Below are 19,693 nucleotides of genomic sequence, written 5' to 3'. Positions count from 1 at the left end.
GGTTGACACGAAATATCAATTTAAATGAGTGTTTGCACTGTAATATTTCATAGTTCTTGAACTGGCACCCGAGCATAAGACTGATCATCTTTCCTAAGCAAAACAAAAAATATCAAGATACGCTGCAATTGGTGTACCAATGCAGTGCCATATGCACCATTAGGTGCGAAAAAATATAATTAGTAACAATGTGCTTGTATTTAGAATCTTTTATTTTTTTTATGTTTATGTGAAAAGTCTAAAACAATTCATTTTGTAAAAAAATTTAATATCACTAAAATTGTAAAATGTCTCCTCGGCAAGGGTTTTTCTAGTGAGGGATACATTGATAATTCTTTTTTTTTGTAAAGTATTAAATGAATGAAATTAATGGTATACAATGATGGGTTTTCTTTACCAAATTCACTATTTTTTCATACGAATTATCATTAGATCAAATAATCGAGAAAAGTCTCTAAATTTCAAGACTTGGTCTCCGAATAATAATAATGTTTGGATAATTTATATAGCGCCATTTTTGTGAAAATCACCTCAAGGGCGCTGTACAATAAATAAATATCCCAGCACGTCTTACAGCTACAGAGGCATGGACGGTTGGGATTCTAGTTCCTCTTCTCCAATTATGATATACAACAATTGTGATATATAGGAGCTAGATAACAGCACGTCTTGCAGCTACAGAGCGCATGGACAGTAAAAAATCTAGCCCCTATTTACATTTTTTATTTAAAAAAAAAATATTTGACAATGAAGTTCAGAGTTTCAGTGATATTTTAAAAAACGAAATAAAAAGCAAATTTATAAAATTTGAAGTTAGATAACAACAAGTCTTGCAGCTACTGAGCGCATGGACGGTTGAAATTCTAGACCCCATTTTCTAAATTTAGATATTTAATATGATAAAAAGAATATGATAGTTAACATCACAAAATGTCTTGCAGCTACAAAACGCATCGACGAATGGAACTTCAACAACATAACAATGATTTTTAAAAGTTAACAATAAAAAATAATAAAAAAACAAAACAATAATGCATTGAGCAAATAACTAGTAAGTATGGCAATTAAGTGAACATGTAACAGCACAAAAAGTACAATATAAGAAACTAAACAAAGATAGCATTCCTTAACTTATTAAGATTAACAAGATGATAGAAGATACTCGAACTCGAAGGATCCCTGTTTCTCATCTCAGTCTTGAGACTCAAATTTGTGTCGAGACTGGAAGCCCTACTCGTAGCGTGACCTGCCTTTTGTCATTTTAATCTACCGATACGGTCTATTGTATCAACAACATTAGTCCGGCGTATTCGGTTAGTTCGTAACATCTCGAGAACTAATATAAACGTTTAATAACATTATACCATAAAATTAAGAATAGTTTCTTAATTCTATGCATTATACATTTCAAAATTAATCAAGATCATGTTTGCTTAAACTGATTTTGAATAAACAGTGTTTTGAGTATGTCCAAAGGTTTGTAGACAGACTGGATTTCCACCCTGGGGAGTTATTAAGATCTAAATTTGTTGCAACAGAGAGGGAAAACCTTTTGGAGAAGGGTATATGAAAGTCTAGGCATTTACAACCAAGAAACAAAACTCACGATGCTCGTTGTACAAGTTAAGAATACATTTATAACAGGAACATAATTTGCCGTGGTGTGTCATTCTCAGAATGGAGACCTTAATTTTTATTGGATTTCTTCGAAGATTGGTGTCAAAAACAAAATAACACCAAATAAAAAATAACTATGGGTCATCAAAAGGAAAATTATAATAAAGAAACATCTATATGAGAAGAAATGATACAGAATATTGTTTTGTGATGAAAGTAATTGACAATAGCATGCCTAATAAAAATAAAAAAAATATCATACTAACCAATAATGGTATACAACAACCATTGCATAATCTAATAACTTGTAATATAGTTACTGAAAACTGTTTATATCTTAGAGAATACACATATATATACTCTAAGGTTTATATTGATTATAATGTAAGTTATAACTAGTTGTTTAAATATTTTTTTACAACTATCTAAATAAATACATTACATAACACAGGGCTTATGACCTGTCATTTGCTGCTTTAAGTGCCCACTTTACGCACTGTCACATTCACCATTCTACCTTTGTTCAAACATCCACAATTCCTCAACCCTTCCATCTGTTGACTTTTGTGACCTTTTGAAACCTTTATTGATGTGGGTGAGCTTCATCTAGCTGAATTATTTCACCTACTGGACAGCAATTTCTATATTCCTTCTCAAAAATCTTTTCCCTTTCTGTTGCAACAGAAATAATCTTAAATATTTTAAAGCTTCCCATTTCTTTAGGTAGGTAACGCATTGTAATATTATATTTATTGTTTCAGCTATTTGTTTGTGGAAAAACATTTTGAATTTATTTCAAATGAAACACTTTGTAATTTTTACCACATAAGAGTTTTACCCTCCTTCCCCGGTAAAATTTTATAAAAATATTCTTCTTCTATTTTATTTTTCTTTTTTTTTCTTCTTTTTTATTTTTGCACCACAACAGGCCAGGAGACCCAATTAAAGTGGTGACTAGACTTCCATATGCCCTTTTCAAAAGTGTTTTTCTTCTCTGTTGCACTAAATTTAAATTGTGATAACTCTGGGGAGTTAAATTCTTCCGTCTACAAACATTTTGGTACCTTAAATTTTTGTTGACGATCATAATGACATAACATTATATTGATCTACATTTAACAAATTATTAATATACGCCATCACATGTACCATTGCGGTGCCCCATGCACCATTAGGTGGGAAATGAATTATATGAACGTTCTACTACTACGTAGTCATTGATTTTAGTCTATGGTTTCTATTTTAATTTGTATCTGTTTTTGACTCTATTGCCTGTTAAAATGAAATATCTGCAGCACTGTAGTCTGTGGTTATAATTGTCTGTGGCTACTGCTTTTTGTTTGACGTTTACCTTCGGCTTGGGTCAATTTTGTGATATCTTTATAATATACCGGCGTACAAAAATTCGGGTAATTACTTCAATGAAACTATACTTATTACTGCTATCGAATTGTCGTCCAAATAAGGCTTTGATAATTTGCGCATTATATCCCGCAAGAAGCTCCCCGTTTAAGATTTCCCTGTGTGCAAATATGAATTGAATAATTTGTTTGTTTTTTGCCCTGATCGCTAGAATATCGCTATTTCTAATGAATGGAATAATCGTTTACCTTACTTGAGTTATTATTGACATTTTAACTGCGACGAGCCGATTTTTCATTACAAAAGAATAATTTCTTCGTTTTTTTTTGGCTTTTTCGTATAATCGTATAATCAGCGCGTTTGCCTACTATGCAAGAGGTCTCGGGTTCGATTCCCGTCATGGTTGATATGAAATATTTAGTTAAAAGGGTGTTTTCACACTAGAATATTTCATAGTCCCTAGACTGGTACCAGGAGTGCAAGACTGATCAAGATGATGTTTGTTACATGAAGGTAAGATACCTTCATGTAACAAAAATGATCAAGAAACGCTGCGATTGGTGTACTAATGCAGTGTCCTATGCACCATTCGGTGCGGAAAGGGAATAATGATGATTTCAACAACGATGAATGAAAAATTGTCATTTTTGTAAAATGAACGTAATGATCTGTAAGAGTTGATAAATAAATTTTCAAATAAAATTTTAAAAAAATATTATTACCGTATTTTTCAGACTATAAGATTCACTTTTTTACTATGAAAATTCAACCAAAAATTGGGGTGCGTCTTATGGTCTGATGCGTCTTATCGTCCAAAAATTTTTTTTTTCTAAAAATCGATAGATAAATTTTTGGGGTAAAATTTAGGTTAAATTGTGCAAAACGAGGTTCTAGTATACATATATCCCTTTCTCACACAAATGTTTATGGATATCGTGATTTACTATCTCTCCATCAACCAGTATTCGCCAAATTTGAGATTTTGAGTTACTATGGGAAAAACATACATATTTACTGTACATCAGTGATCCACAGTATATATTTTTCGTACAGCTTAAAGTATGAACAAGCGCGGGCGCCGAGCTTCTTCCAGTACAAGCCACGGAGAGGCGGAGGAAGTGGAGGGGGATGACAGTGACCAGGAGTTGCCACAAACTTCACAGCGGAAAAAGAGGAAACCGGACCCTGTAAGTTCCTACTTTTGTTTATTAACTGCCCAATATTAAAAATGCTGTCAAAATCTTCATTAATGATTATAGTAATAATTATATTCCAGTAAAATGGCTAATATAGCCAATTCTCCCACAATAGTCCAGCCGTAAACATTTCGGAGGCATGTTACAAAATTATCGGTAACTAACAATGTTTGAGTATGTCCAAATGCTTGCAGACTGGCTGGATTTCCTCCCTAGGGAGTTATTCACTTACTAGGGAGTACTAAATTATAATTAAAAATAAATGCATACTGCAAATATATAATATTTTCGTAAATTCAGCATATGTTAATTTGGTTTTTCTTTTATTATTCTTTTCTTTTGTTTTCTTTTCTTTTCATGGCATAAACTATTTAATAATTAAAAAAAGAATGGCCCACGCTCAGACGCTGTAGTCTTTGTGGGCATTTTTTCCAATTCATGTTATAGCTTAATTTTAAGATGTATTTTTCTCATTATTTCTATGGAAAAATAAACAAATAAAAAAATCATATTTAAATTTATTTCAACAGAGAGGGTAAACATTTTTGAGAAGGAAATATGGAGTCTAGGCATTTACAGGGCTTATGACCTGTCATTGGCTGGTTTAAGTGGCCACTTTACACACTGTGTAACATTTACCATTCTGCCCATGTTTAAAAAATCCACATTTCCTCAACTCTTCCAATTATCTTGAACCTCCCTGTTTTTAAAGTAATATGTTTTCTGAACCACCTAAGTATGGCTAAAATCCATTGAAAATAGTACAAGTGTTTTTTTGATATTTTTTTGTTAAATATTAAAATGTCTGCACAAACAAGCCTCTCATATTTCAGTCGCCAGTTGCAAGGCCTTGGTTACTTGGTTATTGGAAAATGTTAGGTTTTAATAAAAAGTGGCATTTAAATATAAACAAGTGATTATAATGGAAAATAAAGTGAAATAATTGTTATTTATTATAAATCACCACCATCGTTTATATTTTCCTTCAAAAAAAATATCTATGAAGTGCACCCAGCGTCAAACGATGAAACTAGCCGATCACCTCAGCTTATTCCCCCATACAAAAAAGTGCAATTTATTTTATGTCTTTAACCTAGTCGCGTTTTTTTAGTACTTAAATGAAGCTTACAGATTACAAATATTATTTGAAGATTCTCTATTTAGAATCTAGTATTTTATTTTTATTTTTATTTTTATTTTTATTTTATTAGGGAAATCAACAGTTCTACATACATATTTTTAGTAAACAAACAGATATAGTGTATAAACTCAGAACCAATAACAGATTTCCACATAGTATACAAAGTTAGTAAAGAATATATTTATTACATATCAAATAAATACAAACAATTTATACATATAAAAATGTTATTTTCAAGTACTCAATAATCAAAGATTTTTTAAATATTAATTTTAAGAACATTAAGTTACTGTAAATTGGGCGGGATAAGGACAAAAAAGGACAAAAATGCTTGAAGAGAGGATAAGGAGGGGGGGGCCCCATTATAATAATAAATATGTACATCTCCCCAGATGTACATATTTATTATTTCAAACATTATTTCCGAAGATCAACCATGTCGGGAACCCGAGACCTCTTGCATGGTAGGCAAACGCGCTGACCAGTACACCATGAGGCCGACAAAATAAAAATTATCACCTCGATATTTAAGAGTATAATTTATTCGTGAATACCGATCAGCTGATTTTCATCTAAACTTAACCGGATAGTTTCGCAACACACAACCGCATTTCTTCGGTCGTAAACCCCAACTATAGCCAGTCTAAACAATTGCCTAAATGCGTTATTATAGATGACCATCAATTTATTCTAAGCTGCTTTCGTATAATTCCACAGTACCACTATATACATAGTGCTGGCTAGAAATAGGGTCTTCTGGAGGCATCTGGTGATGTCCGCATGCTCCTCGAAAAAGAAAACATTTTATTAGATTAAAAAGTAGGTACTGATTGTTTAATCTTATTTTAGGGAAGCTCTGTCACTTGTTCCACCCAATCTATGGGCGATACCCAAACTATGTGATGTGGTTTCCACAGTGTGTTAATAATGAAATTGTGTTGGCCTCTACGCAGGGGGAGTTGTGTCAACAGATCTACGACACCATTCGCTGCTTCAGGAAGGAAGATGGGACAGTGCTGTGTGACTCCTTTATCAGGGCTCCCAAGAGGCGCCAGGAGCCCCAGTACTATGAAGTAGTCTCCCAGCCTATCGACTTGTTGAGGGTAATTATATTTTCATAAAAGAGATATTTATATTTTAAATAATATATAATCAATAGTATATGTACAAAAACAATTGTGGAATTAGCGTTCTGATCTGGTTTCAACGCTCATTTACAACTCCATGTTAGACTTATTATAATATATATATCTGTGAGTGTCATATGACCTACTATCATCAAGGACAGTCCAGAAAGTGAATCATACAGTCCCTATTGTGAACAATAAATAATCAAAAACATCCAAATTACTGATTACCTAGCACGGATATCAAATTGCTGACAGTCATGGAAATAGAACATGATGTCGATCCCCACTACGAAGTAAGAATATTATGGACAATTACTATATAAACAGTACTATTCTTAGGTACCAGCAGTTAAACGTTCACTCAGTTACTCAATAAGTTGAACACTTAGTTCAGTCAGTAAATCCGGCGGCCTCCGTGGTGTGGTAGTTGAGAGGCTTGGCTCACACATGGAAGGTTCCGGGTTCAATTCTCGGCGAGAACACAAAATTAAAAATGTGATTTTTCTCAAACCTAAAAGTTCTGTACAATAAAACTCCAATTATACAGATTAATGGGTGCCAGATGTTATCCGGATATACAGAAATCCAAAATTGCAAAAAATTACTCGAAGGTCAAATACAGCAAATTGGAATTATTATAAAAACTTACTTAAACGTGTCCACCGAGGTTAATTGCTTTGATGAAGAAACTCGTTTCCTATATTTTTCTCATCTCCTTTATTTTTTATTTCCCGATAACGATCTGGATATTTGACTATCCGGATGACTGGAGTTTGAATAAACAGAGGTCTACTGTACAAGTTTACAAAATTTAAAGAAATATTCCGCAAGTGTTTTCTGTCAGGGGCCACCCGAGATTAAGTATAATAAATAAAAAGCGAAAAATATATTTTTATTATTGAATTTTAGGTCCAACAAAAGCTGAAGACCGACACTTATGATGATATTGAAGAGATGGCCGCCGACATTGAGCTGCTCGTAAACAATGCTAAAGCTTTCTATAAACCCGACACGGCGGAGTATAAAGACGCCACCAGCCTATGGAATCTCTTCACGCAGACAAGACACTCTCTGGAAAATTCTACCAGTAAAAATGGTTTATTTAATTCTATTTTCAATTATCAAACAGCTTAACTGCTTTTATTTTGAACTATCAAACAGCTTAACAGAGATGGAGAGCATTTTTGGAAAGGGAACATGAAAGTGTAGTCATTCACGGGGCATATATATTTTACTACATATTATATGAGATATTCGATGAATAGGTATTTAAACGGAATGATGATGATGAAAATTATACAGTAAAACCTCATTTTTACGTTCCTCAATTTTACGTCGAAATATTTAGGTCCCATTTTTCCCATACATTCTCATTCAAATATTCCCTCAATTCGCGTTTTTCATTACCCGGTTTTACCTTGAAAATTTTTCGAAACTCATTCGGTCTGTCAAAAGGCGCTGAGCCGCGTGTCCAAATTGGTGAATAAAATCAAGGTAAAAAAATAATGTGTAAATTGTTGTCTCAAACTAAATTCAAAGTAGGTGCAGTGTAATTGACCATTTTGTTCAAGTGTCTATTTTTACATTTTACTAAATTGTGACATGCGGTTGACGCATGTTTAGGAAGAATAAAGGCTTGACATCAATAAATTACGATGCAGAAAGTTAAAAAATTTGGCAATCGAAATATTATTTGAAGCTATAAACATAAAATGGAAAGAAGATAGTTTAAACAGTTATCATAAAGGCGTGAAACAGTTTTTCTGCGATGTAAATGACAGTTGAAATTCTGTGGTGCCACACTAAAAAAAGTGATACCATATAAATAAAATTTCCCATTATTTAGGGAAAACATCATTGTATGCATTATGCAAATTCAAATTTTTATTTTTTTGTTTTTAAAGTTAAGTACGTAAAATGATTTAAACATGTTTTGTTTAATTCGATTAAAAAAACACATAATAGTATTCATTGAAAAATACAAAATATTTTAAATAAATGAATCATCCTCAATTATGACTGTTTTTACATTTTTTCTGCAGTATATTTAGTATAGTCTAGTACAATAATGATATTTTTATGTAATTTCTTTTTTCTATGGATTTTTCTTTTCCTAACTTTGGCGTTTTTTTCAGTTTTACACTTTATTTTGTTGCTCCCTAGAAAAACGTAAAACGGGAGTTTTACTGTAATATAATTATTTTAACTCGAGGAAAAGCCTCCTTTAAGGAAAATTCAATCCTGAACATTTCTCCTAACAAGCTTAACACATTCTTCCAAAATATTAAACACTCAGTACAATAAAAAGGAGGTATCTCTTAACAAAATAAATCTAACGAGTGATTTTCTTCATAGGTGAGGAGTTGAAACAATCTTCCCGCATGTCGCGCCTTGCGTCAACCTGTCGCAAGTCCACGACGAGCATCGACAATGTGGAGGGAGAGCTGTCAGAAACATCGACAACAAATGACGATGATGAGACCTACGAGGATTTCTTCGTTGCAGTAAGTTGCAATCTATCATCACGAACAAAGTTTAAAATTTAACCCAATCGTGACGTATTAGCGGCACGGCTAATGCAATGGACTATTTTTGCGGAAATAAAAATTTACTCTGTTGAAATAAATTTAAATATGAACAACTCCCTAGGGAGGAAATCCAGCTAGTCTGCAAGCATTTGGACATAATCAAACATTTTTGAATCATTATTTATTTAAATTACGGCGCTGCGTTGGTTTGGACATGTAGAGCGAATGGACAACGAAAAAACGGCAAGAAAGATCTATGATGCGAATGCGAATTTCTATGTATGTAGAAAACGAGAAAGACCGCGAAAGACATGGCACGATTAAATCCAACACTCATACTCAAAGATGGACATGTCAAGAGTAGGAATAATTAATGTGTGTGCATGAAAAGAGTTGTATGTAGAGGAAGCGTGGTATTTATGCAAAGACAGAGTGACAAGTGTTCTATCCTCTCTGCCTGCCCGACGTCGATGCGGCATGATGGTTGGTTTTTTTTTTTTTTAATTTTGTATTTAATAAAAAAATATATCCTTATATGTAAAGAAAATTTTTTCTGACGGCTTGTAAATAGGTATAAAATAAAATAAAAATAAATCTTTAATATCCAGCTAAATATTTGTTTACTAGGTGATGTCGGCCAACCTCGAGGGCCGCCCGCTCCACCCGGCCTTCTTGAACCTCCCGTCCAAGAAGCAGTACCCCGAGTACTACGACGTCATCAAGAACCCCATCGACCTGAAGGCCATCGCCAGCAAGGTGCAGTCCAGCGACTACACCTGTATAGGAGACATGGAGAGGGACCTCATCACCATGACCAAGAACGCTTGCATGTTCAACGAGCCGGGATCGCAGATATACAAGGATGCCAAAGCTCTGAAGAAGGTAGCTGTACATTTTTATTATTTGATCATTTGTCATTTTCCTATCCACACGGGTGGCGCAGGATTTTACCTGAGAGTAGCCATCGGGTACAAAACGTTCATCCAGGGTCTGGTTTTATTTTACAAATAAAACTGTATTCTTCTTCCGCCTGGACATTGACAAAAAGACTACGAAAGAGTACTTACATAAGTACCTCCCTTTTTTCTAAAAAATAAAACAATGTAATTTTAATTTCTGTTTTTATAAACCGTTAACCCCCTTTTTTACATTGGGGAACAGCAAAAAAATTGTAAAACTGAGGAAAAGGCTAAAGTGAGGAAATTAATAATGCATGGAAAAATTAAATTACCTAAAAATAAAATGTACTAGACTATAAATAAACTGTAAAAAAATTTGTAGACACTCATAATTAGATTAGGGATTATGAATATTTTGACATATTTTCAAACATTTAATTAAAAATATTTTGTATTTTTTCTATCAATATGAATTTTAAGAAAAACGTAAACACAAAATAATTTTTTGTACTTAAATTAAAAAACACAAAAATAAAAATTATAATTTGCATAAAATAAATACCATATTTTTCCCACTAAATGTTAGGAATTTTTGTTTATATTGTATCACTTTTTTTGTTATGGCACCACAGAATTTCAACTGTCATATACATCGCGGCAAAACTGTTTCACATTTTTATGATAACTGTTTAAACTATCTTCTTTTCACATTATGTTTATAACTTAAAATAATATTTTTATTGCCACATTTTTAAACATTCTGCATCGCATTGTAAAGGCTTTATTCTTCCTAAACACGCGGCAAATGCCAGTCACAATTTAGTAAAATGTTAATATGGCTTTTTTTTAAAGGATATAATGAAAAACTTACCGCAAAGGACATCGGAATGTCACCAAGATTGTATTTGTTTGAAAAATGTATCAAAAGACGATGCAAAAAAGACTTTCAAAAAAGGTCAATTACACTGCGCCTACTTTGAATTTCGTTTGAGACAGTAAATTACTTTTTTTTTTTTACTTTGCTTTTATTCTTCATTTTGAGCAAACGCAGCGGCGTGCGGCTCGGTGTTTTGTGAAACATCAAATGAGTTTTGATAATTTTTCAATGTAAAACCGGGGTTATGAGAAATGTTAATTGGGTAATATTTGAATGAGAATGTTTGGAAACAAAATGGGACCTGAACATTTCAGCGTAAAAGCGGTAAAACGTAAAAATGAGGTTTTGCTGTAATAGATATTATGTATTGCATAGTTTTTGGCTAGTGAAATTATGTATTTTTGATTCTTAGAACAGGGGTACCTTACCGTAGTAAGACAGTGATACCCGTATGCAGAGACAAAACTTAAGGTGAGGAAAGTACATTCTAATTTCAAATGCAGAGAATAACCCGAAGGTGAAGACAATAGAATGTACTGTCCTCACCTTAAGGTTTGTCTCTGCATACGGGTATAAAAGCAACTTTACATTGATGTTATAGTTATATGTGTGTATAGTACGATAAATGCAGCAAAAAATAATTAAATATGAAATGTCCACAGCAAATACAAGCCAAAAGGGTGGAATTGGAGCACGGGCGGGTACAGACTCCGGCCAAAACTTCAGAGAGAATTAGGAGCAAAAAGACGGTCAAACCTCACCTGCTTTCCCTCTCCAGTGCCGTTGTATCGGGTAATTAACTTTTTAACTTTACTCAATTCTGAGGTGAATTTGAGTTAATCTGTAAATTTACCATCTAAACAAATAAATCATTTATGTATCGACCATTCGGTTCATTGGTAAGAAAGCTACAAATAAAAAATGAATGGGAAAATAACTTGTAACAGACGCGCTAGATCACTCTGTCTTCCTTAGCCAGTCGAAGAAGAACTGTATACTGTAGGGGCAGGTGTCACTGCAGAATGGCCGGGCGTAGGGCAGCCACGGCCGGCGAACGATAAGCTCTTGAGAGGTATCGCTGTAGAGATCTTTTGCGGGGTCGCTAGTATGTAGCACTGGCGGCCGCAATCCTGAAGCAGGCAGCCGGTTTGTAAAGCCAGTATCGCTCCGTCGGCGGGAACGGCGTGAGTGTTCCGGGGAAGTAGCCATGGGTCCAAATTATCAAGGTCCAAAATCCGATCCAAAGAGTATCCAAGTTCCAAGTCCAGGGGGTAGCGGCGGTCGAATATTCCAGGTGGCGAAGAGGTCCGATTGAAGCGAAGTCGGGAAGCAGGGAGACGAAGAGGAGAGTAAAAGCCCTTAGTGGTGTTGACCTTCTTAAAAATGTTTTTCCTCTCTGTTGGTTTATACAGATTTATAAACGACAAAGTGTGTTATATATCAATAATAACCAATCCATGATTGCTCCAGGCGCTGTGGAGATCCCCGATAGTGACACGGAGAAGGGTACTATGGAGGAGCATAGTGATGCTGAGGGCACTCCCAAAGACAGTCCTCAGTGGAGACTGTTCCAGGCCATCAAAAGCCTTCCCGGGTCTAATGGTAAGGAAACTCTTATATTCTCTTCTGAATGTAGCACGTACGTCAAACTCTGTAACTATATAATACGTTTGGTCTAAGGAGATGAAGCTTTTGCTGCCATTTTATTTGGTCAACTTAATTGTAAAAAAATGTTTGTCATAAAGACAGCAATATGCAGTCAACCCTCCTATAAAGCAGTATTCTTATAACTTTTCAAATTGTGAACAACTCTCCTATCATGTGGTTTCCATGTAATGCGTTTTTCGTACAAGGCTACATTTCAACAACGTGACTTGAAAACTTAACTTGAAAAGTTTACCTATTGTGTTCATCAGCACGTCGTTAGATTGGGAACTACAAATGTTATTTATGTACAATCAGGGAATTCTCCTAAATATTACCTGACGATAAAGCACCGCCATCTATAATTCAGATTTAAAAAGTGTTTGGCCACTATTATATGAAAAGTATCTAATAAGTAGCATATTAATTTATTTTTTTTTGTTAGAAACAATTCTTTTAATTGTATAGCTTTATTATATGAATTACGTATCATATTTAATAAACCTACACCCAAATATGTAAAATTACAAATGATAATTTCCTATGTTTGTATACAATTTTATTTATTAATCATATCTTTGAAAACTTTGACTTCAAGAATGTATGTACGAGGTGTGTTCAGAAAATAACGGGAATTTTTTAATTTCGCGGGTTCAGAGAGTCCGATTCTCAATTTGTATTATTAGGTTGGTATAAATGCCCCTGAAGTATGCTAAGGTTAGAAGTGTTTTCATGAGCTCGGCGATTTTCATTTGTTAAATAAAATGTATCAAAGAATTTTCAATTAAAATTTTGTGTAAAAAATTCAATAAAGTGTAACAAAGTGTGTGTAATGTTAACAAAGGCCTATGGTGTGTCTGCTATGAGTAAAACAAGAGTTTACGAGTGGTGTAAGCGTTTCCAAGATGGCCGTGAAGATGTTGAAGATGACAAACGGTCCGGACGCCCCAGCACATCAACAACAGATGAAAACACGGAAAAGGAGAATGAAATGGTTATGAACGATCGCCGAATCACCACCAGAGAAGTAGCTGATGATGTTGGCATATCGATTGGCTCATGCCGTGACATTTTTTAGAATATTTTGGGTATTAAACACGCGGCAGCAAAATTTGTTTAAAAATTGTTGAACTTTGAACAAAAACAGCGGCGAATGGAAGTTGCTCAGGTGTCACTAAATAAGGTTAACGACGATATAGAATTACTGAAACGTGTTTTAACAGGTGACGAAACATGGGTTTACAGATGTGACGTCAAAACTAAGGCTCAATCGTCCCAGTGGAGGCATTCTGGATCGCCAAGACGAAATTCGCCGAGCACGCCGAACACGTCCAACCTTAGCGGCTGCCACAGACAAAGTAAACAATGAATACAGCTGCAAATTTAAGCATACGTCAGGAGCATGTATACCAACATAATTTGGCTGTATACCAAAAAAATTACAATCGGACTCTTCGAACCCGCGAAATTTAAAAATTCCCATTATTTTAATTTTATTAATTATTTTAACACACCTCGTAATGCAAAGCTAATTGGTCAAGTTTATGAAATTCATTTAACGCGGTTTCTATATAACGCGGTACGAATTAATCGCGTTTTAGGAGGGTTGACTATATTTTAAAAATATTTTATTTAGAGCTAGTCAAATTAAATAATTGTTATGTTTTAATCAAAATATGTATCAGGAAATAATCATGATACAGTAAAAAATAACATCAATTATGATTTAAGAAATATTTAAAAATGGTTAAATGTGAATAAACTAAAATTAACCCTTTGCACTTGAATGCCACCACAGAAGCGGCGTGCATGGTTAACCCCATTACCCCAGTACCAACCTAGACAAAAATGACAGCTAAAGCTTCATACTGTTTTTTTTTTATTCTCAAAAGGGCCATCAAGCATACCTTAATTTTCAATGTTGTTTTAAATGTTGTATTGTAAATCTGTTATTTTGTTAAATGTGCAACTTTTTTTGTATGGAATACAAAATTGTATTTGCATTATGCTCAGTGCACTTGGGGGATTGTTGCGGTATTATTAAGATTACATGAAGGCAAGGTGATCAGTTTTACGCTTCAAATTATCATGAGTCCATGTTAACAGAGGTCCCCTGAAAATATGATTTACTAGAATAAAATATCTGACGTTTATTGCGGTGCTTATGTTTTGTGATTATAAGTTATTGTTTTTCAAAATGATAAATATGACACCCATTTTTTTTAACGACAACATTGAGGATAATTTTTTGTTTCTCTTTGTCATGAAAGGTTACGGCGTTTTTGTGCTAAAACATATTTTTAATTTAAATACAATACTATTTGCTTCCAACTGAGTTGATAACCGTTCTAGGAAATAAAATAAAATTACTGGCTGCTGATCCAAGGTCCATAATGCTACCACAGGACCGCAAAATATTTTTTCAAAAACAATTTCTAACAAACTTTTTAAAGATATTGTAAAAAAATTGGTTTGGCTTAAGTATTGGCAAAAAGTACCTGGTCAGTGCCATGCAAAGGAACTACTCGCAAGGGTTTGCTTTTGACCTGATGAAGCTAAGCCGAAAACCGAGTGAGGGTTATCCACTGATTATGATTTATCTAAATATTATATTTTGAGGGCCATTTTCAACGAGTTGTAAATAACTCACTATTAGTAAATGGGAATCATGTGGGATAGAGTGGGATTCGAACCACAGACCTTCGAGCCGTAAGCCCGAGACACTAGCCACTGGACCACAACCCGATTCAACGTGTTATGTGAATGTGATTCTTTACATCACAAAATTAGCCGCATTCTTGGGGGACCATTGGTCAAACTTTAAGATGTGAGAGCACTCGCCTCCTATCTAACAGCACATTACTTCAAGGACTCGATCTTCGAGGAGGAGATTAACCAATATATATTGAAAGTCAGAAAGCAGAAGGGACCGAAGCTACCAAGATATAAATGCACTGACCTTCCATTCAGTAGCCTGAAGTTTGAAAAGCCGGGCTACCCGTCACAATAGATCTACGCAGGTCACAGCGACATCAGGCGCTTGTTCGGCACTGACCCCCATAAACCCCCATTTACAAGAATACAATATAAAAAAATAACCTTACATAACACTTCATATTCTCTTAATACACTCAATTACAAGACACACTCATTTATTTGCAAAAATTGGTAAATATTTTTTAAAAAGTGACAATCCTATTAATTATACCAATAATCATAAAATACTTCATTAAAATAATTGACCATTTAAAATATATCTCGTCTGGTTTCTGGCACAAGTTGGTAACTACAAATTTTCAAAAAATGAGATGTCTTCATAAATGGCATCAAACAATCTTCGTTTAAAATGTAAATAAAAATATTTCACATTTTATAAATACAAAAAAATATTTTTTATATTATTCAACTAGCAGTTTTTTTTATTAAAGTAAAATGGCTACATAGTGCATAGCCAATTCTACCATATAAAACAAAATTACCTAATAAATGTTGTATTTGAAGCACTTATGGTGGTCTCAGCATATCCCGCCATCGTTCGAACAACGGTGAATGGATGGAGAAGCGCGTTGTTGGAGCTTTTCAGGCGTTCCCATAGGCATATTTGAATTTTTGATTTGGAATGAACTTTTAACTTTAAAAGTGTAATATCTCACTACTAGTCAAATGTAAACTTATAATATAAGAAAGCAAACACTGATTTGAGTCTCCTGAATTTTATTTTTCCAAATATAAAAACAAAAATTTCGTGACAATTGTTTCGCCTTGTTAGGGCATTTTCAAACAATGTTTGTTACGGAGTTCTACAAAATAAACACCAAATCAATCAATAGTAAAATGTAGTTATCAACTTGTACCAGAAACCTGACGATCTATTTTTTTACTTTTATCCCCAAATCATCCCAGACAGAAAATTTGCAATTATCTTGTCTGAATACAGGGTCTTTTAATTTTGTTTTATCATTATTTTTGAATAAGCAAAAAATTACCATAGTAACGGACTCAGAGTAATAATTTACTTCCGCTTAAAGAGAAGCCCTTTGCTCTATTGCATAGAACAAAAGCATTTCAAATTTTTGGTTTGGTTTTTATATCAACAAACGTGTAACGGATGGTTATTGTTTCAATTGCGCTCGCAATTCTCGACCCGAGTACCTAAATGCTGTACCTACCTTGATTGGTGTAAACTGCAGCTAACTTCGTGGTCTCTAATCATAGAGTTGTTTCTGTCCTCGTGGGCGACTTTCAGTCAGTGGCGTATTGTTACTCTAAGGTAACGGTATTTTTTTTCCGTGTGACTTCAGATGAATTTTCTACGTTTTAAAATATCCGTATTTTGAATTGCCCGAAAACAAGACGTTTCGCGCCGTGATGCCAACTGCAAGCTGTTTAACCTGAAAATTATAAATGGAAGCTTGTTTTGTATACACTGATAGTTTCAATGTTTAATATACTTTCAATATTATTCCTAATTTGTGATATTACCCTATTTCTCTGAGTCAGTAAAACGCATTTTTTTGAGGAAGTCTACAAAAGTAAAAAGTCTAGGCATTTATGAAATATATAAACCTATCATTCACAAACTACACACATTTTCTCCCCTGGCTTGCAAATAATTATGCAGAACGGTCGGACTTACTCCACACCACTCCTGTTACAATTACTGTCCTATCCGCGGAATGGCCACAATCTCGATTCTCCAACTTTTAATGTGTTTTTCCTTTCTTTGAAATTCTTCTTTACTTCCTTTCTTTCTTTTGTTTACAATTGCTCAAATTATGTACATTTAAACTGTTTGTTGTAAGAGCCCTCTGGGCGTTCATGAATAATAAATAAATAAATCATCGGATAGCTTACACCGGCCGACGATAAATAAGGAGCCCTACGGATGCCCGGACTTCCATATTCCCTTCTCAAAGAATATTCTCAGTCTGCTGATGGATATGCTTATCTTGATAAAATCCTTCGAAAGCTAAATCCTTTGCTTGCCTATTTATAAAAAAATTTGTATTCGTTAGTATTTGACCTTTCCGAAATCTTCCCAAACAAGTATAGTTTTGGCGATGCTCGCCCGATAGGCCATTTTGAACACGGTATTATTCCCTTATTTTTATTTCTAAGGTCCAATGTCCGAACCATTTTGGAAACTGCCTTCCAAGCGTTTCTACCCGGACTACTACAAGGAGATCAAAAACCCGGTTTCCCTGTCGCAAATCAAAGACAAGATCCGCCGGGGAGCCTACGGCACTTTATCAGAAGTGGCCGGAGACATGAACATCATGTTCGAGAACGCCAAACAATACAACCTCCCCACCTCCAAGCTGTACAAAGACTCGGTGAAGTTGCAAAGACTGATGCAGCAGAGTGTCCAAGAGATGTTGGATATCGTTCAGGATTCCTCTAGCGACGATGACGAGAGTCTGTCTTCCATGAAGAGTTCGGTTGTCAGAGGCAGAGGTGAGTCGTGAGATCACAATTATTTTCCTTATTTTAAATTTACGCACAACTTAACCATGGCGCCATTTTTTCCAATCTTTTTTATATCGTCGATATCGATTTTAAAACACCGCAAAACTCGGATAAATAAATTTGCATTAAGGAAGCAGATAATTGCTAAAGCTTTTATCTATCAGGGCCCGAGGCTAAGTGAGAGATAAACAAATATTACAGAAATTTTCCATTTGATTTAATCCACAATTTTTTGTTTCCAAGTGTTTTACATAAACCTTAGAGACTTGCACCGACCATCTCAAAGTTTGGAATAAACGGCTTATTATTAATTATATTTTAATACAAAACACATAATACATAACCTAGAATGAAATCACAGAAATTACTAACAAATCAAACAATACTTTTTATAAAAACCTGATTCTTCGCAGTCATTTAATAAAGTCTCTCAGAATGCAATATGAGATATTGAGAGCTAGGAAAGTTTAGGCATTATTTAGATCTGTGTGACTTTTAATGAGTGTGTTGTAGTTTAGAAACTTCTGTTTTGTTTAAGAATCAAAGCAATCAACAGTGAGTTGCAATTATAACCACTGATTTAGAGATGTTTTACTGTAGTAAAAATGTGTTCTTTTGCATTTTCAGCCCGTGCTGTTTTTTAAAATGACACCGACTGTGTTTAGGACAAAAGGCTTTAAACCACAATTTTGGCCAAAGGTGTTTTATTAGTTTTAATGTGTTTTTAACCAATTATGTGGGTCTTATAAACATTCTGGCAAAAGGATTGCGCCAATATGTTTTCGCGGTTTAAATTCTTTTGTGAGAATATACAGAGTGTTCTTTAAACCCTGTCACATCCGAAACCACGAACAAGAAAACATATTGGCACATAAAAATAAAATTTTAGAACCAATAAAATTTAAAAATATCAAATATATAAAAAACAAATGGTTGCTAACTTCTGCAGGGGAGAAACGAGGAGGGGGAGTCTAACACACCGTTAACCACGCGGCCGCGCCCCCCTCGCTTCTCCCCTGCAGAAGTAAACAACCATTTGTTCTTTTTAATATTTTATTTTTACAAATTTTCTTCGTTCCAAATATTTTTTTTAATATGCCAATATGTCTTCAACATCCTGTATATAAGACCTATGTAGTTAAAAACATGTTTAAAATAATGAAACCACTTTATCCATAATTGTGGTTTGAAGTCTTTGTCCTGAACACGGTCGATATATTGAGATATTGTTTTTAAATCTGTCATCATTACAATGAGAGAGTTCAGTGGTTTTATTTGTTAATAGACTATTAAACTAAGACAATTCTTTTTCAAAATTATTTTTTGTATCGTGTAAAGTTTGAATTTCTGAAATTACTCCACGTGTGATGTCTCAAGTTCTCTTCCGCTTCTTCTCGGTCAGATATGCCGGTCGGTCCGTTCACGTACCGTAAACCGGAAATCTTTCGCAACTCTCTTATCATTGCTTGATTCCTATGAACTAGTGACGTCGCTCAAAGTAGTTGGTTTTTATTAAAATATTTTTTTCAGAAACTTTGCCGTACGATTTTATGTTCTAATTTTTACCGCGCGTAAGACAGCATTTTTCTTATCCAATTTCCCACAGGGCTGGGATCAACTCTATGTACTAGTCAATTTTTTGCTTTTATATTCCCTATACCCAATGTTCAGGAAAACTGATCTTTTGCCTTCATGTTACAATCAAGATAATACTGCGTCAATTGATGCAGTGCCCTATGCCTTTTTGCAGCTAAGGAATGGAATGTGAATTTACTGTGTGATAACATATTTTGTATGTATCTTGATGTATAATTAAAATTGACCAAACGTAAA

The 19,693-nt window shown here is 34.2% G+C and overlaps 1 protein-coding gene across 1 annotated transcript in view; it reads left to right on the top strand.

Moving 5' to 3' along the window:
* Positions 1–2,932: 2,932 nt before the first annotated feature.
* polybromo (protein) overlaps positions 2,933–19,693 on the top strand; it is a 65,593-nt gene continuing 48,832 nt past the window's right edge. Inside the window, 9 exon segments of the mRNA XM_088239210.1 lie at positions 2,933–3,026; positions 4,033–4,166; positions 6,270–6,419; positions 7,356–7,533; positions 8,802–8,950; positions 9,602–9,856; positions 11,413–11,542; positions 12,221–12,352; positions 17,513–17,848. Coding sequence (XP_088095336.1) covers positions 4,041–4,166; positions 6,270–6,419; positions 7,356–7,533; positions 8,802–8,950; positions 9,602–9,856; positions 11,413–11,542; positions 12,221–12,352; positions 17,513–17,848 — 1,456 coding nt within the window. The 5' untranslated portion in view covers positions 2,933–3,026; positions 4,033–4,040.

This window comes from Micrasema longulum, unplaced genomic scaffold (assembly GCF_059751315.1).
Source record: "Micrasema longulum isolate JH-2025_06_02 unplaced genomic scaffold, ASM5975131v1 h1tg002094l, whole genome shotgun sequence".
In the NCBI taxonomy this organism is placed as follows: Eukaryota; Metazoa; Arthropoda; class Insecta; order Trichoptera; family Brachycentridae; genus Micrasema; species Micrasema longulum.
Note: the sequence above shows the minus strand (reverse complement) of the source record. Positions and strands in the feature narration are given on the sequence as shown.